A 25354-nucleotide genomic window follows, 5' to 3' on the forward strand; every position below is an offset into this window, starting at 1 on the left:
AGGAAGTACAGCGTGCATAGAAAATAAATGATCCCCCAATTACACACTGTTTTCATCTATCCATTAAAATAAGTTTACTGAGAGCCAAGATTATTAAAGGTCAGAACATTTTATAACTAGAAGAAAATTCAAAAATTAAACTAACTTGCTTGCTGAATGAGATAGCTTAAGTCAGAAAAACTAAGAACTTTGGACAAAGCAGGGACAGTTGAGATGGAAATCTTAACCAGTCTGCTATACATACTGCACTTTTTAAATAAAGATGTTTTGTTTCAAATGACATGCGTAATTCCACAGGTAATGAAATCCACAAAATAAGTTTTATGAATGGAAACATAATCTAGTAATCTAATGGTCTGAGTATCTTTGGAGAACACCAAACCTACTGTTTATGAGAACTTAGGTTTCAGAAATCCATTAATTAATCACTTTATAAAAGTACCATTGGGTTGAAAGCAATAGAAAAGAAACAGATGACATGGTTCTTGTGTGCCTTCCTAATGCAATAACAAGCCCCATCAACCCATGTGTCTCGAAATCTCTCAGCAAAATAGTCTCTTGCCCTCATTGTTCAGACCTTATCTACTCTTAGTGTTGAAGAATAAAATCACACATTTTCAAATAAAACTTCTCTTTGGAAAGCAACAATAGATCTTCAAAAGCTAAAAGAACAAGAAAATGCAATAAATATTTTAAATTTCACCCCAAATGATGCAAGTGAACCAGCAAATGAAAAAAAAATACAGTGTAGCAACAATCAATGCAATGTACCTCCCAACTAATAGCCACTGGCTCCTCTCCCAGTATCATGGTCACTGGCTCACTTTCAAGCCCAGATATTACACTAGGGGGCGCTCCACCGAGTTCAAAGGTAGCCCTGTATCTTTTCACATTTTTCTTTTCACCAAAATGAAGGATATGCAAGGCACATGCCAAATGCAGTGTTTTTTTACTCAAAGCTGGAGAGGAGTAGCTGACATCTCACACAACTGGGTTGGAACTGAAAGCAACCATTAAAGACGGGGAAGTGGACAGAACAAAAAAAAGAAGGCAATTGAACAGGTGTGACTCAAGTTTCAGCCTGTTAGAGCAGGAAAGAACGCTGTGTTTTAGCATTTACTAGTATTTACTAGCATGTGTTTTAGAGCAGCGGTCCCCAACCTTTCTGGCACCAGGGACCAGTTCCGTGGAAGATAATTTTTCCACAGATGAGGGGTGGTGGGGGGATGTTTTCAGGACAATTCAAGTGCATTACATTTATTGTGCACTTTATTTCTATTATTATTACATTGTAACATATAATGAAATAATTGTACAACTCACCATAATGCTGACAGGAGGCGGAGCTCAGGCGGTAATGCAAGTGATCGGGAGCGGCTGTAAATACAGATGAAACTACGCTCGCTTGCCCGCGGCTCACCTTCTACTGTACGGTCTGGTTCCTAACAGGTCACAGACCGGTACCGGTCCGTGGCCTGGGGGTTGGGGACCCCTGTTTTAGAGTTTACTAACATTTTCACAGTTATTCCCACATAATATGAAATTAATTGTTTGGGGTTTTTATTTGTCTGTTATCATAGAACCACAGAATTTGGGAGTTTACTCCAGAGATGACTACCTATCCCCTGATGATGACCCTTCTTTCTCGAAGGTTAGGACCCTAAGATGGGCTGGGAGCACATACCATTGGGCAAAATTCTACCGGGCAGATATTTTATATTAACACAAAATTTCTACTGACACCTTATGACGAGATTCTTGGGACTCTGATCTAAAAACAAGTAAAGACTTATCTACTATTACCTGTCAGCTCTAAAAATGCACCTGATGCTTTTACAATACTTGAGGCAACTGTAAGTTTGTTTCCTTAATTATCTTAAACATGCTCCCTAAAAGTCTTCAATTAATGTGTAGAATGCTTTGCCCAGCAAAGTTAATGCCAATGACTCTGTTCAAATAAATAAAAGTTAAGTATAAATTGACAGTTTGATGATATATATACTATATATATATGTCTTGTAACTACAACTATCAACCTATTGATTACATGAATAACTATCTCTGAGAACAAGGCTGAAATAAGAACAATAACAAAAAACTTGTAATGTCACAAATACAGACGTGCTACGGGAAAATCTTATCAAAGGATATGGACAATTACACAGCTACTCCAGGTCTGAATGATTCCACCAAGTTCAACTGCATTTCCAAAAGGGTTTGGTATTTACATAGAATATATTTCAAACAAATTTAAGGAAGATATGGCAAAATAATATTGAACTATTCTATACAAAACAATTATACACAAATCGTTCCCTGCACAGGTAAGAGAAGTATGCACCTATAATGTTTTTAAATATCTGCTTTAATCAAAAAACCAACAGAAATTATTTTCATCTTTATTGCAAATAGAAACATAAGAAAAATTTCAATACGATGACTTTTTTTTTGACCACGCCACGCGGCTTATGGGGTCTTAGTTCCCTGGACCAGGGATTGAACCCGGGCCCACAGCAGTGAAAGGGCCGGGTCCTAACCACTGAACTGCCAGGGAACTCTCTCAATACGATGACTTGAAAAAAAATTAACCGTTAGCCTGAAATCTGATCCGTCGAACAGTAACAAATGCAAATAACCCCATGTTCTACCTTCTAGCCAATGGAAAGATGCCACAATGAGAAGTTGAACCTGACAGCAAAGCAGATTTTCTGTGGTCCATCATGAGATGGTTCAGGTTACAAGAGGACATCACTTCAACTTCTAATAATGTCTAAGCACATGTTTCATTATTTAGTTGAAAAGAATAAGGTATTTCCTGCCTGTGTGGTATAACTATATCGTGGCCATACTTGAGAGCCAAGATATTCATTAGGTCTGGACATGATTTCTACGAGTTAACAGCATCTCTGAGGAACTGAGAAATGGTGACATGAGCTGGGAGTCAGAACAGTTTGTCTCCAGCCCCAGTTTGCCACTACCTGTGAGGCCGTGAATCCTTCAGTTAGTGCCTATACCTTTATTTACCTATCAACAAAATGGACAATATTATACTCCAGCCCCTACTTTCCTCTCTTTCTCATCTCTTTCAATAATAATCCTGGTTCTCCTGTCCTATTATGGAGAATGGAATATTTGATAAATAGAGATGAAAGCCAGGGTCATTCTCATTAATAATTAATACTTGTGTTGTTCTTTACACTTAATAAGTCATTTTTAAACTTTTTAAAACTTCAACAGCCCTGTAAACTGGCTATGATTACACCATTTCACAACTAGTAAGACTGAGACCAGAGAAATTAGTTAACTCACCCAAGGAGGCAAATAAATGGGCAGAGGTTGAACCCAGACCTGAGGACTCCAAAATTCGTCACCTTTCTCTTATAAGATGCTGAGTCACTACAAAGCAGATAGGGATCACCTCACTTTAGTAGGGTAGGAACCTGCTAAAACAGGACCACGCTCAATAAAAAGTTCCTGAGTTCTTAAAAGGAGAGACTGAATCATCAAGCTACCTTACTCTTTGATAGTCCCTCCAAAAAGAGCAAAAAGTGTGGCAGCTCAACCTCAGTTCCATCACACGCACCAAAGGAGAAAAAAACTCAATATGTCGTAAAAGAAATTTAAAGTGCCAGGGAAAGGTATTACATATATCCAGAGTAAGATGGTAAGACACTAACTAACTTGAATGCCTAGAAAAAGAAGTTGCTCACAAAAATCAGAGGATTTTGTGAGGTTGGGGGTGGGGTAGGGGAGACAGTGGGAGGTCTGTTAGTTGAGCTTTGGTGAAAGCTTGTCTAATTCAATCCCTCATTCCCAAGATGAGATTAAGGGCCAGAGAGGTTAATGTTTACCTTCAGTCATTCATCAGATCCACTGGGCGTATCTTGGATGTGATTTAACCAAGGACGTGACGCACTTGTTAGCGGAAATGTTTTTACATTTGCTCCTGACACTTCATTCTTTCCCCTGCGTTTTCAGTCCTTTAGAAAAGCTCCCTAATCTTTCTCAGTTCAACTTTTATACAAAAATGAATCCTGCTCTGTGAACAGAATATAGTATTTTTTGATAACTAAAGCCCTTAAGGGAGCTCTGGGCCATTCTGAACCTCACTGATCATCAGGGGGCGATGAACGTAGATGTAGAAATCTGGAGAAAACTGATCTGAATGTCCTCTCAGCCCAGAAAATCCCTTATAAGTGATGTTTGTCTTTATATGTGTGTGTGTTTGCGCACGCGTGCATGCACTCGTGCGCGGGCACACGGAAAAGAAACCCCAGACGTAAGGACTCTGCTATTAATCATCAAAGATAGGTGAAACGAAAACATTTCATCTAACTGAGAGATCTGATCAACTGACGTTTCACTGCACTGTGCTCAAACATGAAAATTAAAACACTTAAAATGTATTTCTCCCTCCTAAGAGTAGCGAAAAATAGACTTATTTGAGGTTGAAAAATAAACAAGAATAAATAAATCAGAGATACAAAGATTTATCCCTAGCTCAACACTGATTCAACTGAAATCAGTTTCACATACAATGTGTTTCACTCTTAAAGCAATTGCACTGTTATCATTTATATTACATCTCCAAGCCTCCATCAGTTCAGATGAAATAATCCTTCAGCCTTCATGCTGATATCAGGTCTCTTGTCTTCTCTTTCATTTTTCCCACTACCTTTAGCCCTTTTTCTCTCTTCTTACTCTTCGAATCAATTTCTCCCAGGTAATCTTTCCAATGAATGTTTCCACATATCCTAAGTCCTAGCTTCATTCCTTTGCCTTAGATTCACTTTCATGAGAGTATCTCGTAAAGTGAGTACTGCAGTTATTACTAGAAGCTACTTTCCAGGCACTGTGCTAAGCACACCACCTACATCCCCTCATTTAATCATCACAACCTCTTTCCTAAAAGTTAAGGAACTTGTCCAAGGACACAGGCAACCCACTGGGGTCACTACACTGCAAGGTCCTTGAGGATGGGATCCCTCTGTGTTCTCATCGTGGTTTTTCCAGCACCTGGCACAGTGCCAGGCCCACAGAGGAAGCTTTATAAATATTTGTGCATGGATGGCCAATGGATGGATGGATGGATGGATGAAGAGAAAGAGCAGGAATTTCAACAAGATCTGCCTCCCTGCAAACCTATACTATATGTCTTACCCAATACATTAAAAGTTGGAGGGGAAAGAATTAGTGCAATAAAAATTCTAAACTATAAGCAGCTTCTCTGTGGACCAGCTCAATCTATACATTGTGGACCTGTATTAACAGGCTGCTTCGGTGTATAGCTTACAAAAATTGCTCTGTACACCTTGGTTTTAGCTACTCTATGCTGGAGAGAGTAGAACCTCCACTGCAGTACTGTGGGGAGGACTGAAAATGATGCAGACAGCCCCTCTCTATCCCTGTGCCCAGCTAAGAGTGGGATCTAACAAAGGTCCCAGCCTTCTACCATCACAGCACAGGCCCATACTGAAGGAAAGACTCCTAGTTTATTTAGATTCCCAAAAGCTATCCAGATTTTTCAAAGTTTTTCAGAAAGATTCTCTCTGTTGATCTTTGTAACAATCTGCTAAACCTTGGCAGGGGTAGGGGGTAAGGACTGAGTATTATATGACAAATATAGTCATGAGCTCTCAGTCTCCCTCCCCTGGCTGGAATGAGCTTCTTTGCCAGGATAAAGGCCAACAGAGAACTGTGTGCCTGTGAAAGACATGAGCAAGGCCTCTGATGCTGCTACAGTGCGGGACAGAGTGTAGAGTACGCCAACTTTGGGGTAAGAGAAGGGGAAATACTAATATAAAATACTGATGCATATTTATTTATTGCATACATAATACTCATAGTTACTTACATATTCAAACAGAAACAAAAGAGGGAGGAACAAAGAAAATGCTACCTGTAGAGGAAGAGAGAGAATTGGAGCAAACCAGGATGAAAGCAAGGCTTCTCTGAATGTCGTTTGTTTAATGGTTTTGACTTTCAAATCATAGAAATGTCTTACGTAATTTAAAAAAAACAAATTTAACTTAAACATAGAAAAATAAAGTAATCCCTAAAAACTGAAAACAAATTAAAGCAAATAAATCTCCACAGCATATTGGGTTGTGGGCATAACCAAACAGAGAAGAATTATTTCAAATAACTAGGTCACAGTATTTTGCAAATCCCTAAGAGATAGCCTATGGACAGAAAGAACCACAAAGATGTCTAAAACTGCATTTCATATTTCATAGTTAGTAATAACACTGATAGTTGGTTTGAAACCATTACACATACACACACATACACACATACTTGGATACAGTAATTATGTAAAAGTTATTAGGAAGAAAGATTTTCAGTATTAGAGTAAAGAGATACAATATCAAAGAAGTTAAGTAATAACCTGTAATCTTACATTTGAAGTGGAAATATCAATGATTCGTTTTCCTCTTTTTATTAAAAACAAAAAGGCCTAGAAACAACGACAGTCTTGTAGCAACGAGCACACCCAGTGCCCAGATGGTGATCTCCAAAGATCACTTTCCTCTAAAAGGAGCCAAGACTCCTTGGAGAAGTGTGACTGATCCCAGGTCTAGGGCAGGAAACCGTAAAAACTGCTGAGGTCATTCCAAATGTTACAGATGCTAGCTTGAAGGGGCTCCCAGTGGCCAAAGACTGAACAACTGGAGCGTCAGAAAGAATAATGATTGCAGTAGATTAAAGTACATCAAACATGTAAAAAGCCATGTGTTCATCATATTTTTTTAAATTTACTGGTCATTGTACCAATTTGCTAGAACAAAATTTTTTACTCTGATAATTGGTAAATAAAGAAAAAGAATCACAAAAGAAATAATGGTTTGGAGAACTGGCCAAACAGGAGGCTGGTCATCTGGGAAACTGACTTAGAGCAATTCAAAGAGAGAGAGAGATTGGGAGACAGAGACAGAGACAGAGAGAGATTGATTGATGATGCAGTATGTTGTGAAGTTTCCTTCCCAACACCTCCTGCCTATCTGCTGCCCTAGAAGATTTCTGCCACTTTACTCCTATGATCGGGACTAAAATAGTCACTCCTTACAATTTCATTTGAATGTATTACTTCTCTTAACAGGTGAGATTTAGCAAAATGCCTTCGAATACCACTCTAAATTAGACTAATACAATGTTTTAAATCAGAAAAACTAACAAAACTCTTTAATGGGGATTTAAATTTAACACAGTCTTACAACATGAAACGGGGGAAACCAATTTGTATTGAGCACCTATGACTATATACCAAATGTTTTAAGGTACCTCATTTAACTTTTGTCAGTTGCCCTAAGAGAGAATCATTCACATTTTACAAATGAGAAACTGAGAGAGAGTGGTTAAGGGACTTGGCTAAAATCATGCATTTAGTTAAGTGACAGAGCTGGGATTCAAAGAGAAATCCATGAACTACATCACACTTCGCATCTAAAAGAAAAAGAGATCACATGCATGCTGGACATGGTCAAAGTCTGTGGCGATGCACCATTAGTAAAAATACCGCAGTGATGAATTGCTCATTAACTATCTCCCTTGTAAGAAAACCATGTAACTCTACAGGGAGATGTAAGAATAAGTTTATTTGGTACTTGTGGCCTTGGGAAAATTATTTAATCTAAGATTTTTCAAGCAGGCAGAAGTCATAGAGTTCATTCTAGTCCAAATTATTGTTTTCTAGATTAGAAAACAGACCTGGAGAGAAACAGTGATAAGCCTAAAACCAAACAATGGGTTAGCGGCCTGAGGGCAAAGACACTCTCCACCTTAGGTACCACACTGTAGCCCTCGGGGAGCTCTGAGAGGTAACGCAGAAGGCCTGAGCCGTCCTACGGAATTAAGAGAGTGTGTGTGCAGGTCAAGGCGTGAAATGCTTAAATATTGTCACTTTGTAACCATGGATCCAGGGAGTTTGGGGATGGTTTGTCCCAGCTCATCAGCATCATTTATTTTATTTTAATTAATTTACTTATTTTTGGCTGTGTTGGGTCTTCATTTCTTTGCATGGGCTTTCTCTAGTTGCGGCGAGCGGGGGCTACTCTTCATTGCGGTGTGTGGGCTTCCATTGCGGTGGCTTCTCTTGTTGTGGAGCACGGGCTCTAGGCGCACGGGCTTCAGTAGTTGTGGCACGTGGGCTCAGTAGTTGTGGCTTGCGGGCTCTAGAGCGCAGGCTCAGTAGTTGTGGTGCATGGGCTTAGTGGCTCCGCGGCATGTGGGGTCTTCCTGGAATAGGGCTCGAACCCGTGTCCCCTGCATTGGCAGGCGGATTCTTAACCACTACGCCACCAGGGAAGCCCCCAGCATCCTTTACTGATGACAGTGAGCATCATGGTTCTGTACATGACAGTGCTAAGACCCCCTGGAGAGTTCTACTGTTGAGACTGTACAGAGCAAGAACCTATGTGACCAGCAAAATATGGAAGAAATAAAAATATAAGAAGTATTTTAAAATATAAAAAGTATTTCAAAAATATAAAAAGCTCCAGCTGAGACTCCATGTGGCATCTGCGCTTCCTGGGTGTTCCCTACACATGTCACTGGTGCCTGAGATAAGAGAGAAAGTGGGTCCTGCTGCGCCCTTCAGAGATGGCCTGTGGATGTAATGTCCATTCTTACTTTGTTTGTTTGTTTGTTTGTTTTGGGCTTGCAGAATCTTAGTTCCCCGGCCAGGGATCAAACCCGTGACCCCTGCAGTGGAGTCCTAACCACTAGACCACCAGGGAAGTCCCAGTCCATTGTTACTTTAATGCTGTAGTTGCGTAGTATCCATGTGTAGCAGTTGTCATTTTGGGTCCTCTGAGCCTTCTTAAGCAACTCAACCCTGCCTAACCGCCACCATGAGTGCATTGGCTAAGAACTGGCCACACGGTAAGCACTCAAACATGTCTTAAATTAATTGGTTAATGAACAAACAGAATCTGAGTATCCTGACATACTGTCCACTACAATCTTCTACCAAAGTTCTAATTGGCATTGAAGAAAAACTAATGTAATTAGTTTTTGGAAATGGCCAGTGATGCTACAGTGCATCCACACCTAATACAGTCTATCTGCATTTAAAAGGTTAATTTTAACGTTAAAAAAATCTTTGTATACATTTATAAAATTAGTACAAAATGAACTTTAAAAACTATCTCATAGGGGCTTCCCTGGTGGCGCAGTGGTTGAGAGTCCGCCTGCCAATGCAGGGGATACAGGTTCGTGCCCCGGTCCGGGAAGATCCCACATGCTGCGGAGCGGCTGGGCCTGTGAGCCATGGCCGCTGAGCCTGCGCGTCCGGAGCCTGTGCTCCGCAACGGGAGAGGCCACAACAGTGAGAGGGAAAAAAAAAAAAAACTATCTCATAGAAGAACGGCTCTAGAAAAGCTGTTCGTGCTCTCAGAAGAATGAAACCAATCAAAGCATGTTCAGTTTCACTTGCATCTAAAGACGCAACAAATCTGAGGCTGCAATTTGAGCTCAGGGGCACCGCCTTGACTCTCATCAATGACTCGAAATCAGTGGTTGAAGATAGGTGACAAATATTTGGTTAATTAGAAAGCAATAAAAATTACAGTCTATTTTTAAAAATCACACCCCAACCTAATCTCCTTATCTTTTCAAGACACAGAAAAAAAAGTATTGGGCTGGCCAAAAATTCATTCAACCCAAACAAACTTTTTGGTCAACCCAGTATCTTGATTATTCTCCAATGAAAAACAAAATAGAGTTTTCCAAGGCGATTTCCGTTGTAAAGGCAAACAAATGGCTAACTCTTCATAATTCTGCACACAAAGGGTGGGAGCCCAGGAAAGCCAAGGTGATGCTGAGAGGCCACAGTGCTCTAAAAACAAATGTTGTTGACCATGGTTTGGTGGCAAAGTAGAATCTTAGACTATCATTTCTCCAGAAATAGTTAAAAACAAAAACCAAAAAAACCCCACAAACTGACTGGAAATTATGACAATAGAATATGCCTATTATAGTATTTCAATAAAAATCATATATGCACATTTATATACTCCAAGGAGTACAAGACTCCAGCCTCCTGGCTCTTACTGTTTGCACGTCTTCAAGCAAGTTATTTAAACCTCTCTGGACCTTTGTTTCCTCATCTGAAAAATGGGCATAATCAATAATACCTACTGCATAGGCATTAGTTACATGGATTGAATGATGTTTTACGTATAAAAATACTTAGCATCTTCTACTTAGCAAACACTCAACAAATATTATCAGTCATTTTATTACCATCACTATTATTACAGAGGTTTCATTCTCAGACCTGTTCAAGATGCAGGACTTCAAATTAAGGTGCTGTCATCATCATCATAAATAATTTTATTTCCTAGAATACATGATTAAGTTATATTTTTCAATTTATACTGCTGTACCTATTGAAGTTAGGTAAGCTCTGGAACAAATCATTATTTACTACTTCATTTGATCCTGACAACAACACTGACACAGAGAGAGGGGAGATATTATCCTCATCAGACAGATAAAGTTCAGTTTTAGCTGAAGTTCAGGGAGTTAAGTGACCTGCCCAAAGTCACAGAGTTGGTGACCAGCAGGGCAGGGTTCATGACCGCTCCGTCTAACTCCTCCTGCAGGGCTTTTCCCGCTATTTCAGGCTTTTCCAAAATATCAATTTCATTTCATTCAATAAATGTGACCCTAAGGGAGTCAGCAGAAAGACCATAAACAGGGAGGGTGCAGCGTGACCACATATCCACTGTTGCACAGGAACGAACACCAGTGGGCTGAAGGTGTTTTAGTGACACACTCATGAGTGTCACCACCTCCTCTCAGGGCACAGGGGCCCCCAATGTGATGACGAGATGAGCCCAGTGGTGCTGAAGGTGCCCCCCCCCCCCAGCAACACCTGAAAGCATTCATCTCTCCACCACCGCTCAGCCCACCTCCCACCTGCTTGCCTTTAGAGCCCTCTCATGTCTGTCCGAGGAAAGCTTATCTGGGGCCAGGGGTGCTGGCTGGAGCCAGAACAAGCCTCAGCCTTCCCTGCTCTTTGCCTTTGTTCAAGTTGGTCCTGCACAGAGAGCAAACGCCTTTCCTCCAGACTCCAAACGGTCCAATTCTACTTCTCCTTAAAAGCCTGGTTAAAAGCCATTTCCGCCATGACACGCAGCTCAACACCGCCACGCCGCCGGCCAAAATAATCTCTGTAGCGCACAGCTTCCATTCATTTATTTAAACAGCTTTTTCTAAACTTATTTTGTAAGCTCTCTCCTCTTAGATCTGTAAGCACCTTAAGGTCCAGGTTTGAGCCTTTATATCTGCCCCGCCCCGTGTCCACCTGCCTACATACACACACACAAACACACACACACAATACACACACACAGCACACACACAACACACACACAACACAACACACACACAACACACACACACAATACACACAACACACAGGCAACACACAACACACACACACGACACACACACACCACACACACACCACACACACACGGCACAGCACCGTGCCCGGCGTCGGTATTCAATGGCTATGAGAGAGGGCGAGTGAGCAAAGGCCCATCTTTGATACATGTACGGAGCTTCATCTCTACCACATAACACAACACAAGCAAACTGCTGTGGAGGGTCAGGTAATTTTTTTAAATGAAGAAAGAACTTTAACTCGAAAACTTTGTCAGAGGAGAAATTTAAACTATTTTTAAATTCATCTTCAGATACACTTCTTAATTCTCCATGTCACTTATGTGCATGGAACGGGGTTTAAATACAAAAAATTAAATTAAATAAGTCCTTAAAAAATACAAATCTCTGCTTAGAGAGTAAGAAGGATTCAATTGATACAAATTCAAAAAATCGAGGTAAGTTTTAAAAAGAAGCGTCATCCCTGTTTAATTTTACCGCAATATGACAGGCCACTCTCTACTCTTAATCAGTCTGAGTATCTCTTGACTATTACTATTCGTTATCTGTCTGGAAAGGAAGGAAAAAGTACGTGAGCTGGAAATGAAAGGCCTTTTTATCAAAATACCGAAGACTACCAAACATTGTATAAATTGCATTGGCAATGATCAAAAACAAAAAAAGCTGCTGATGACAAAACCAGAACGGCATTGGCACTGTGTGATACTGCTTCTTTTTAACCCGGATGTTGGAAGGTGGGATGAACAAATTCCGTGATTTAGTTTTATTCAATCGTTTACCCTCTTCACCAAGGAGGCCACACTCAGGGACCAGTGCCTTGAGCACTTCACTGTGGAACTCTGCAGCCAAAGACCCCAGGTCCACAGAAAGTTGTCTATCTAGCCTCTGCCTCAACCAGTAATTAAGAGATGGCCTTGGTCAATATGGGTTCAATACGCATCAATTCCTACCCAGCTCAGCGCTGGACCACAGCCTGGTAACTCTCGAGGTCCAAATGGTGCATCTGGAGGGAAATGGGATGATCCAGAAGGATCTCCTCCCTAGCCTGGCTGGAACAGGGACACACAGGCTGGACTGATGTGTGTCCTGAAGAACACTATTCATGAGAAAGAATGCCTTAAAGAAATCAGATTTCATGGTCAAATAAATTTAGGAGAGACTGTACTTTGAACTTGCCTGTGGGAGTTTCACAATGCCCATTGGTATATTAAGGGTTATGAAAAGTCCAGCAGCAAAGGACTCTGTACTATTTTGTTTAACTCAGCAAGCCCCTAATTTATTTGACTATGAACCTTCTTTCCAGTAACACCTCTAATATTGAAACTTATTGTGGGAAATACTGAGACCACATCTGACAGTTACATGGCTTCAGATCTAACAACAAGACAACTCGTGGTTTCCCTGTCCAAGAATTGTTGCTCAACAAAGGTTAGTGTAAGAATTAAACAAAAAATAGGATGTGCAGGACTTCTGACAACCAAATTATAATGTAATTAATTACATTATTAATTAATTACATTAATTAATAATTAATGTAATTATAATCTGTAAATTTTACCTTAATATAAGCAAAACATATATTATTTAAAACCAACAGAAAATAACAGATTTATAGGTGACAATTAAAATGTCCATAGCAGTATACTCTTTATAAAAAGATTTGCTATCATGGACCCACAAGCCAATATGTATGTATTTTTTTTTTTTGTATGTATTTTTATGGGCAAAATGAAATAGAGAACAAAATGATTACCCAAATAGTTCGACTTCTCTTTCTATACAATAATATAATTTTGTCCGCTAATTTTCAGATAATCCAAGCTTGCTGGGTTTGAATGTGGAAGTGAAGGAGAAAAGTGGGAGCCGGCCATTGCAAAAGCTCTTGTAATTCTCCACTTAACCGCTTAAATATACTTTATTAATAAATTGAGCCTTAGGTAGATACGGTCATTTGACCATCTTTGAAATCTCTAAGGAAACATCCAGGATATTACATGATATAATACACTGAAAATCCCAATATCTGAGAATTCATGTTCCCACATTTCTGAGCACCCAATTTACTATGGAAAAAAAAAAAGATTTGAGCACAAAGTATTATGGGTCTATGTACCAACATAAAACATCATCGAAAACAAAATTCATAGATTGCCTTTCGAACTTCAAGCACCTCCAGTAATGCAGTTAAAACGTGTTCACATTTATGAATGGAAAATCCATGAAAATGATCTATATTTCAGACCATCAATTTTTTAAAATTTAACACTTTCAGACTCATGTCAGACCATGAAAAGATCTATTCAGATTTAAGTTTGCCCATTTCATTCTTTTGAACTGAGAACCGTAAAAACACAAATATGCAAAGTTCTCCCTTTTCCAAAACACAGTTGGTGAAAATGTTACACTTCAGTACAATCTGAATCGAAGAGAAAACATTCAAAGACTTCCTCCTCCTAAAATCTGAGGTGGGGGAAGGTTGCTGTTCATGAACTTGAATTTAACACCTTGATGTTAGAACGAACTTTCTCTTTACTCATTGCATTTTAGTTTAGTGGTCAAAAATGATCATGGTTTCAAGGAGTTCTAACGGCAGTGCCTTACCAGTGTAGATGCTGGCATTGGAAGCTGGAATACCAAACTGTGACTCGATGAACTTGGGAATGAAGGTAATGAAAGCAGTTACAATGGCACTCTCAGCTGTGTATGACAAACTCACAAAAAGGAATGTCATGTTGCTTAAGATCCTGACAGCTGCTCTTGGTAGGTCTATAAAATGACAAAAATGACAAATGAATGTTATAAACAAGGGATGGAGAAGAAAAGAAAATTGAATTGCTTTTGAAATGAACTGGAAATAGCCATTCAGCAATATAGGAAAAATTGATGACTGATTAGAACTCATCCCCTTTATTAAATAGATTTGGGATTTTTTTTTTAGTTTTTCAACTAGGATAAGGAAATTTAATAAAGAATCTAAAAACATACCCATACACAAATATCCTTGTAAGAAATACCCCAAACCTATGACTCCTGTTTCAAAAACTGCTTAAAATAAATGATTTGCATTTTTTATTGACTGAAATAATGGTATTCTTTGTTAAGACCCTGAAGTCTACTAAATGTATAAAGTACATGCAATATAGTCCTAAATTATAGTTTCCACTTCACCCAACTAACACTTCCCTGAGTAGGCGCACTTCTGAGATGCCAGCTCTCTGGCCTGACACCCACAGCAGAGGAATTGGTACATGATATGGGACATCTGTTCTTCCAGCCTCATTATGAAACAGGAAATAATACAGCTAAAAAGGCATAAGGGATAAGGCCACCAGGTCAGACACTCCCAGGGACTTTGGTTTGGGGAACAAACAGAAATGATCTCCAAAGGAGCCCGACAGCCCAGGGGTACGGGCTCCGTACCTATCCAGCCACCCCTCAAGGAAGAGAGAAAAGTCCCATTTTTGAATCTAGGCATTTATTCCACAGAACTTGCCATATATATGCTTCAAGATGTATGTGCATTTTCATTACAGTGTTATTTATAAGAGCAAAAATTTAGGGGGAAAACATAGATGTCCATCAATGGGAAACGTTTACATAAATTATGCCACAGCCTTGTAATGAAATACTATGTAGTAGTTAAAAATGAAATGGAGCTTTAGGTACTAGCATGAAAGGAACTCCAAGAAATATTTTTGTTAATGAATAAAGCAAGCTGCTGCAGAAATATATATATGCCTGTGTGCATAAATATATATATAATATTTAGGTAAAAAACAAGCTAAAACAATGGATTTATATATGGTAGAAGGCATACACTTCAATATATATAATGCCAAGAAATGCTGTGAATGGGAGTAAGATTGGGAAAGAGAAATAAAAAAAGGTTCTTGTGTATATACTTTTGTATAGTTTGCATTTTGTAATGTGAATTAACTCACGTGTGTGATCTTTACATATCTTCATGGAAAAGGTAAGCTGCATTACTTCTGACACGTACAGTCTCTCAGTTATCAGAACAGTTACGCCCTTATGCTACAACAGGGTCTTTCTTATCTCTGTGCTATTAACTGTATTCCCCACAAATCCGACGGCAAATGTCAAGCTCAGCCACTGAGTGTCGAGATGAATCCCCTCCTGGAGGAAGCTGTCACAGCCCCTCCAGACAGATGGCAGTGTTCCTTCTCTGTGCTCCCACCACACGCTGTTCCTGTCCATCTATGCTCATCAGTTCTTTTGTAGCTGCACATGTTTTCCCATCTGCTTCTTTCAAGAGAATGTAAATGCCATGAAGGCAGGACCTTGGTACATCTTTGTATGCCCAGCTCCTGGCACAGATCTGACATTCAGTGGGCACTCAAAAAATATTCCTGGAATGTATTTATTTATTAACATTTTTTAATTTGTACTAAAACAATATCCATATACTTATGTGAAAATGAAGTCTGTTCCAAGGATGCCTGATTTCCTCCTGGGGAGAGAGTTAGGTATTAAGGAAGCAGATGTCATAAAATTCAGGGTAGTCCATGTGGTGGTGGACTTACCAAAAGCACAGAAAAATGTGAAGGACCAAATAGATCATCTTTTTTAAAGTGGGGCTCTTTAAAGCTAAAGAATCCTAAAGGGATGTAGATAAGATTATAAACTAAAAATCCCATTAAAAGAAAAATTTAAATGTGAACAAAAGAACAAGGAGGAGATATACAATACTGGCTTTATGCAGCCTATCTGGGAGAGAAATAGTTTGTATGCTTGAATTTTTCAGATAATTGGGCGATTGCCTTTTTAAGCGATAGAGCTTTGAATATTTCCTATGTATTAACTGATATTACTGGAAATCCATAGCATAATTTGACATGTTCTTCAAGATTCAAACTCATAATTATGAATAGTATCTATATGCTAATTTGTTTTAGCATATGTATATATTTTTTATACAGCAGGTTCTTATTAGTCATCAATTTTATACACATCAGTGTTATACATGTCAATCCCCATCTCCCAATTCATCACACCACCACCACCTCCCTCCAACGCTTTCCCCCCTTGGTGTCCATACATTTGTTCTCTACATCTATGTCTCAATTTATGCCCTGCAAACCAGTTCATCTGTACGATTTTTCTAGGTTCCACATATATGAGTTAATATACGATATTTGTTTTTCTCTTTCTGATTTACTTCACTCTGTATGACAGTCTCTAGATCCATCCACATCTCAACAAATGACCCAATTTTGTTGCTTTTTATGGCTGAGTAATATTCCATTGTATATATGTACCACATCTTCTTTATCCATTCGTCTGTCAACAGGCATTTAGGTTGCTTCCATGACCTGGCTATTGTAAAGAGTGCTGCAATTGGGGTGCAGCACTCTTTACATTGGGGTGCATGTGTCTTTTTGAATTATGGTTTTCTCTGGGTATAAGCCCAGTAGTGGGATTGCTGGACCATATGGTAATTCTATTTTTAGTTTTTTAAGGAACCTACATATTGTTCTCCATAGCGGCTGTATCAATTTACATTCCCACCAACAGTGGAAGAGGGTTCCCTTTTCTCCACACCCTCTCCAGCATTTGTTGTTTGTAGATTTTCTGATGATGCCCATTCTAACTGGTGTGAGGTGATACCTCATTGTAGTTTCCATTTGCATTTCTCTAATGATTAGTGCTGTTGAGCAGCTTTTCATGTGCTTCTTGGCCATCTGTATGTCTTCTTTGGAGAAATGTCTATTTAGGTCTTCTGCCCATTTTTGGATTGGGTTGTTTGCTTTTTTAATATTGAGCTGCATGAGCTGTTTATATATTTTGGAGATTAATCCTTTGTCCGTTGATTCGTTTGCAAATATTTTCTCCCATTCTGAGGGTTGTCTTTTCATCTTGTCTATGGTTTCATTTGCTGTGCAAAACATTTAAGTTTCATTAGGTCCCATTTGTTTGTTTTTGGTTTTATTTCCATTACTCTAGGAGATAGATCAAAAAAGATCTTGCTGTGATTTATGTCAAAGAGTGTTCTTCCTATGTTTTCCTCTAAGAGTTTTATAGTGTCTGGTCTTACCTTTAGGTCTCTAATCCATTTTGGGTTTATTTTTGTGTATGGTGTTAGGGAGTGTTCTAATTTCATTCTTTTACATGTAGCTGTCCAGTTTTCCCAGCACCACTTATTGAAGAGACTGTCTTTTCTCCATCGTATATCCTTGCCTCCTTTGTCATAGATTAGTTGACCATAGGTGCGTGGGTTTATCTCTGGGGTTTCTCTATCTTGTTCCATTGATCTATGTTTCTGTTTTTGTGCCAGTACCATATTGTCTTGATTCCTGTACCTTTATAGTATAGTCTGAAGTCAGGGAGTCTGATTCCTCCAGCTCCGTTTTTTTTCCCTCAAGACTGCTTTGGCTATTCGGGGTCCTTTGTGTCTCCATACACATTTTAAGATTTTTTGTTCTAATTCCATAAAAAATGCCATTGGTAATTTGATAGGGATTGCATTGAATCTGTAGATTGCTTTGGATAGTATAGTCATTTTCACAATATTGATTCTTCCAATCCAAGAACATGATATATCTCTCCATCTGTTGGTATCATCTTTAATTTCTTTCATCAGTGTCTTATAGTTTTCTGCATACAGGTCTTTTGTCTCCCTAGGTAGGTTTATTCCTAGGTATTGTATTCTTTTTGTTGCAATGGTAAATGGGAGTGTTTCCTTAATTTCTCTTTCAGATTTTTCATCATTCGTGTATAGGAATGCAAGAGACCTTTGTGCATTAATTTTGTATCTTGCTACTTTACCAAATTCATTGATTAGCTTTAGTAGTTTTCTGGTGGCATCGTTAGGATTCTCTATGTATAGTATCATGTCATCTGCAAACAGTGACAGTTTTATTTCTTCTTTTCCAATTTGTATTCCTTTTATTTCTTTTTCTTCTCTGATTGCCGTGGCTAGGACTTCCAAAACTATGTTGAATAATAGTGGTGAGAGTGGACATCCTTGTCTTGTTCCTGATCTTAGAGGAAATGTTTTCAGTTTTTCACCATTGAGAATGATGTTTGCTGTGGGTTTGTCGTATATGGCCTTTATTATGTTGAGGTAGGTTCCCTCTATGCCCACTTTCTGGAGAGTTTTTATCATAAATGGGTGTTGAATTTTGTCAAAACCTTTTTCTGCATTTATTGAAATGACCATATGGTTTTTCTTCTTCAATTTGTTAATATGGTGTATCACATTGATTGATTTGCATACATTGAAGAATCCTTGCATCCCTAGGATAAATCTCACCTGGTCATGGTGTATGATCCTTTTAATGTGTTGTTGGATTCTGTTTGCTAGTATTTTGTTGAGGATTTTTGCATCTATATTCATCAGTGATATTGGTCTGTAATTTTCTTTTTTTGTAGTATCTTTGTCTGGTTTTGGTATCAGGGTGATGGTGGCCTCATAGAATGAGTCTGGGAGTGTGCCTTCCTCTGCAATTTTTGGAAGAGTTTGAGAAGGATGGGTGTTAGCTCTTCTCTAAATGTTTGATAGAATTCACCTGTGAAGCCATGTGGTCCTGGACTTTTGTGTGTTGGAAGATTTTTAATCACAGTTTCAATTTCATTGCTTGTGATTGGTCTGTTCGTATTTTCTATTTCTTCCTGGTTCAGTCTTGGAAGCTTATACCTTTCTAAGAATTTATCCATTTCTTCCAGGTTGTCCATTTTATTGGCATAGAGTTGCTTGTAGCAGTCTCTTAAGATGCTTTGTATTTCTGCGCTGTCTGTTGTAACTTCTCCTTTTTCATTTCTAATTTTATTGATTTGAGTCCTCTCCCTCTTTTTCTTGATGAGTCTGGCTAATGGTTTAGCAATTTTGTTTATCTTCTGAAAGAACAAGCTTTTAGTTTTATTGATCTTTGTTATTGTTTTCTTTGTTCCTTTTTCATTTATTTCTGCTCTGATCTTTATGATTTCTTTCCTTCTGCTAACTTTGGGTTTTGTTTGTTCTTCTTTCTCTAGTTCCTTTAGGTGTAAGGTTAATTGTTTATTTGCGATTTTTCTTGTTCCTTGAGGTAGGCTTGTATAGCTATAAACTTCCCTCTTAGAACTGATTTTGCTGCATCCCATAAGTTTGGATAGTCGTGTTTCATTGTCATTTGTCTCTAGGCATTTTTTGATTTCCTCTTTGATTTCTTCAGTGATCTCTTGGTTATTTAGAAACGTATTGTTTAGCCTCCATGTGTTTGTGTTTTTTACGGTTTTTTCCCTGTAATTCATTTCTAATCTCATAGCGTTTTGGTCAGAAAAGATGCTTGATATGATTTCAATTTTCTTAAATTTACTGACGCTTGATTTGTGACCCAAGATGTGATCTATCCTGGAGAGTGTTCTGTGCGCACTTGAGAAGAAAGTGTAATCTGCTGTTTTTGGATGGAATGTCCTATAAATATCAATTAAATCTATCTGGTCTATTGTGTCATTTAAAGCTTCTGTTTCCTTATTTATTTTTATTTTGGATGATCTGTCCATTGGTGTAAGTGAGGTGTTAAAGTCCCCCACTATTATTGTGTTTCTGTAGATCTCCTATTTTATAGCTGTTAGCAGTTGCATTATGCATTGAGGTGCTCCTATGTTGGTTGCATATATATTTATAATTGTTATATCTTCTTCTTGGATTGATCCCTTGATCATTATGTACTGTCCTTCCTGGTCTCTTGTAAAATTCTTTATTTTAAAGTCTATTTTATCTGATATGAGAGTTGCTACTCCACCTTTCTTTGGTTTGCACTTGCATGGAATATCTTTTTCCATCCCCTCACTTTCAGTCTGAATGTGTCCCTAGGTCTGAAGTGGGTCTCTTGTACACAGCATATAGATGGGTCTTGTTTTTGTATCCATTCAGCAGGCCTGTGTCTTTTGGTTGGAGCATTTAATCCATTCACGTTTAGGGTAATTATTGATATGTATGTTCCCATTACCATTTTCTTAATTGTTTTGGGTTTGTTTTTGTAGGTCCTTTTCTTCTCTTGTGTTTCCCACTTAGAGAAGTTCCTTTAGCATTTGTTGTAGAGCTGGTTGGGTGGTGCTGAATTCTCTTAGCTTTTGCTTGTCTGTAAAGCTTTTGATTTCTCCATCAAATCTGAATGAGATCCTTGCTGGGTAGAGTAATCTTCATTGTAGGTTCTTCCCTTTCATCACTTTAGGTATATCATGCCACTCCCTTCTGGCTTGTAGAGTTTCTGCTGAGAAATCAGCTGTTAACCTTATGGGAGTTCCCTTGGTTGTTATTTGTTGTTTTTCCCTTGCTGCTTTTACTAATTTTTCTTTGTCTTTAATTTTTGCCAATTTGATTACTATGTGTCTCGGCATGTTTCTCCTTGGGTTTATCCTGTATGGGACTCTCTGCACTTCCTGGACTTGCGTGGCTATTTCCTTTCCCATGTTAGGAAAGTTTTTAACTATAATCCCTTCAAATATTTTCTTGGGTCCTTTCTCTCTCTCTTCTCCTTCTGGCACCCCTATAATTCGAATGTTGCTGCATTTAATGTTGTCCCAGAGGTCTCTTAGGCTGTCTTCATTTCTTTTCATTCTTTCTTCTTTATTCTCTTCTGCCACAGTGAATTCCACCATTCTGTCTTCCAGGTCACTTATCTGTTCTTCTTCCTAAGTTATTCTGCTACTGATTCCTTCCAGTGTAGTTTTCATTTCAGTTATTGTATTGTTCATCTCTGTTTGTTTGTTCTTTAATTCTTCTAGGTCTTTGTTAAACATTTCTTGCACCTTCTCGATCTTTGCCTCCATTCTTTTTCTGAGGTCCTGGATCATCTTCACTATCATTATTCTGAATTCTTTTTCTGGAAGGTTGCCTATCTCCACTTCATTTAGTTGTTTTTCTGGGGTTTTATCTTGTTCCTTCATCTGGTACATAGCCCTCTGCCTTTTCATCTTGTCTTTCTTTCTGTGAATGTGGTTTTTGTTCCACAGGCTGCAGGATTGTAGTTCTTCTTGCTTCTGCTCTAGCATATTTTTTAACTTTCCATTTATTTTCTGATATTTTTCTGGTTGCAAGAAAATTCCTTCCCCACGATATGTTGTTTGTATTTGTTTTTACCTGCTGATATCTTATTTCCACATCCACTTTAAGTTCTTCTACAGAGCCCTTTTAAAGTAGACATAAGCTTTCAATCTTGTTCTTTTGTCATGCATTTTTAATTTTTTTTTTATTTATCTTAAATTTTTAAATTTATTTTTGGCCATGTTGGGTCTTCGTTGCTGCATGCAGGCTTTCTCTAGTTGTGGTGAGCAGAGGCTACTTTTCTGTGTGGTGCGCGGGCTTCTCACTGTGATGGCTTCTCTTGTTGTGGAGCACGGGCTCTATGGGCGCGGGCTTCAGTAGTTGCATCACGCAGGCTCAGTAGTTGTGGTACACGGGCTGAGTTGCTCCGTGGCATGTGGGGTCTTCCCAGACCAGGGATTGAACCCGTGTCCCCTGCATTGGCAGGCAGATTCTTAACCACTGTGCCACCAGGGAAGTCCCAGTCATCCATTTTTAAAAAATAAATTAGCAATTAATAAAATTAACTTTTCTGTTCATGTATGGTTCTATGGATTTGGGGAGGCGGTGGTTACTTTTATTTATTTTTTTAAAATTCTTATTGGAGTATAGCATGTTTTTAATTTAAACTGAGAGTGGGATGAGGGGTAGTGTTTGGTTTATTATTATACAAAGCAGATGAATTATTATTACTATAAAGTTGTTGACTAGATTTTATTACCTGGAAACTTACATTTATACCCAGGTATAAATTATAAACATTAAGTACCAACCAAACGTACTGACCCATATTAATACTTTTTATAATTTTCCTGACACAGATATTTTTGGAAATAATATCTCTTCTTGTGGGGAAAAAAAAAAAGGATTTATCTGAAGTTTAGTGCCCATTCAGTTTATTTTCCTTATGTTTAAATTAGAATAAACACCTTTTTAAAAATAATTTTTTGAGGTGAAGTTCACATAACATAAATTTAACTATTTTAAAGTCAACAATTCAGTGATATTTAGTACATTCACAATGGTATGCAATCACCACCTCTGTCCAGTTTCAAAATATACTTTTTTATTATAAAAAAATTTAATCATTTACGTTCAGGGATGAGGTTGGAATTCACCTTTATTTTATTTTTTATATTTTTAAATACTTTCTAAATTTTCAACCATGAACACGCATTGCTTTTATATTCCACTTCCCCACCCAAAAAAAAAACTTCAAATTCAAAAGGATGCAGCAATATGTCATCCTCCTAGAGAAGTCTTCCCTGACTCAGGCCACTAACTTAGGAATTCCTTCTTCCTTTTTCTTCAACTTCCTCAGAAGGTATATACCTCCATTTTAAGACTTACATTTTATTATGCCTATTTTCCTTTCTAGCTCCCTTTGAGGCAAGGACTGTAACTCTTCATATATGTATCCTGAATTCTTCATCCTGTAGTAGTTGCTTAATAAAGATATTTGTGAAAGAGGAAAAGAAGCAAAGAAAGAGAAATTTTCTTGAGATAGACATTGCCAGCCATCTATCTCAATAATTAGAATGATACTTGGGAACCAGTCTAGTCCTTTCCTGAAAGTCTTAGGTAATGCCAATTTCTTAAATCAAAGTAAAATTTGAGGGAAATATCAACAGAACAAGCAAAGAAAGGTGGCTTAAGTGAACTAAGTCAAACCAGGCACAGAATTCCCATCGGGCAAAGACAAGGAGACCATGGGTAAAAATGGAAGCACCAGAGTGGGGGATCATTGTTATGTAGAATGTGGAGATCTTTATAAAATAACATGATGCCAAAATACAGGGCTGAACCTAAGCCTCAGTCTCAAGGGCTTGGGAAAGGCCCTCCAGAGGATGGGGAGAGGGAAAGTGGTGGAAAGAAAGGCAGTGGGAGCTCGATATAATAATTATAGTGGAATCGGGCCAGGTAAGAGTGTACCTCTGGCTGTAATACAGAAGCTTCTTTTTTCCCCATCAGCTTTCTATTAATCACTTTTTCCCTGTATTTTATAATGTTTTGACATCTTAAAAAGCTTGCTGGCTGGAGAGAGACTGGACTACCAGTGCTTAGATATAGCAAGGGCTCAGCTGGGAGCACATCTTTCATACGGAAACCAACCAATCCTGAGTTTATATGATCCGCCACCTTGTTATCTAACTCTCACACGCCAAGCCAGCATTTCCCCTGCCCTAAGCCACCCAGACGACTAGAAAGCAGCCCTACGGCCCAGAGTCGGCCGGAATCACTCAGACTAGCCAGTGGTAAGCTGATACTCTGTCCTGCCTTGTCTTTCCCATGGAAACCCCAATAAGGGCTCTGCCCTTGGCTTTCCCCTCACTCCTGTCTTTCGTTTCCTGACCAGAACCTGGTGCTTCCCCTGTGGCCCCGTATGGCATGGTGTGCCCCCTTCTCTTGGGAAATGTAAGTAACAAATTCTTCTTTCAATGGCATTGACCTCTCCATACCATCACTCAGTCACCTCCATAAATTAAAATCCTGGAATCACTTTCTTTAACAACTCTCCATGAAGTTTCCTTTATCTCCAATCTATTAGTTCTTATTATTTATATACTTTTAAGCCTTCAGATGCATCAAAAAGCTGGTGGAAACATACCGTCACCATGCAGTGAAAACCTCAATAACCTCCTTTATGGCCTGTAGATCTTGCACCCTCCTGTATATTTCATGGACATGTAGCAGATACAACTTTACCATGCCTATTACAAAGGAGCATCAAACTATTTTTAGTCACGTCTTCCTGTAAAAGCAAAACCAAAGTTGCTCTTCATATGTAACATGGACAACACAGGACCCCAAGTGCCCCCATTTCCTGCCCATTTTCTTTGGAACTAATGATGTCCCTGGGTTCCCCCATCACAAGTCCCCATTAAAGTATTCCAGTTTCTTCCCCCACCCCACAGCATACTGACAAATGGCATTCCCTGTTCACCAATAAAAGAGCAGAAGGAACTGGATGACCCTGGCACACCACAGTCACCTCTGGGTGAGCACACAGAGCTCCTGAACCACTTACCTGCCGACAGTGGACAGAAACGGCAGCCACTGGGCCCAAAATACATTATTAGTGGTTACTGGCCACAGAACAATCCTGCTTGTTTAAATCTAATGAGTATTTACATATATTTCTAAGTAGATACTACTCTGATGAGTAGTAGTCCCACAGTTAACTTGCACTGAGTATTTGAAAAGTGTCTTCTTTTTTAGCAATTCTCTGCCATGCCTGTTACCATCTACATTTTGCCTCTTAAGCTGAAGGTACAACAAAATAAATGTAAAAGAGAAATGAAACAAAGAAATAGATATAGAGAAGATGAGATGAATGGATAAAGAAGATGTGGCATATGTTTACAATGGAACATTACTCAGCCATGAAAAAGAATGAGAGTCTGCCATTTGCAACAACATGGATGGACCTAGAGGGTATTCTTAGTAAAATAAGTCAGACGGAGAAAAGCAAATAGTCTGTAATCACTTATATGTGGAATCTAAAGAGTAGAACAAAAAAATGCATATAGCAAAACAGAAACAGACTCGCAGATACAGAGGACAAACCACTGGTTACCAGTGGGAATAGGAAACGGGGCAGGGGCAAAATAGGTATATGGGATTAAGAGATACAAACTACTGTGTATAAAATAAATAAGCAACAAGGATATATTATGCCGCACAGGGAAATATAGCTATTATTTTGTAATAACTTTAAATGGAGTATAATCTATAAAGATATTGAATCACTATATTGCACACACAAAACTAATGTAATATTGTAAATCAACTATATCAATACTTCAATTAAAAAAAGAAAAAGAAATTCATCATATTTCCTTGAAAAGAAAGACATAGAGAAGATGTAAATAGAGCAGAACATCAAAGCCAGAGAAAAGAATTAAATATTTCTATGAG

The 25354-nt window shown here is 38.6% G+C and overlaps 1 protein-coding gene across 1 annotated transcript in view; it reads right to left on the minus strand.

The window, feature by feature from the left end:
- SLCO5A1 (solute carrier organic anion transporter family member 5A1) overlaps window positions 1-25354 on the minus strand; it is a gene marked incomplete at both ends in the record, with an annotated part of 119121 nt that overhangs the window by 37490 nt on the left and 56277 nt on the right. The window contains one exon of the mRNA XM_082858367.1: window positions 14011-14175. Within this exon, the coding sequence (XP_082714493.1) occupies window positions 14011-14175 (165 nt within the window). The remainder of the gene's footprint in view (window positions 1-14010; window positions 14176-25354) is intronic.

This window comes from Leucopleurus acutus, assembly GCF_964270905.1.
Source record: "Leucopleurus acutus genome assembly, chromosome: 17".
In the NCBI taxonomy this organism is placed as follows: Eukaryota; Metazoa; Chordata; class Mammalia; order Artiodactyla; family Delphinidae; genus Leucopleurus; species Leucopleurus acutus.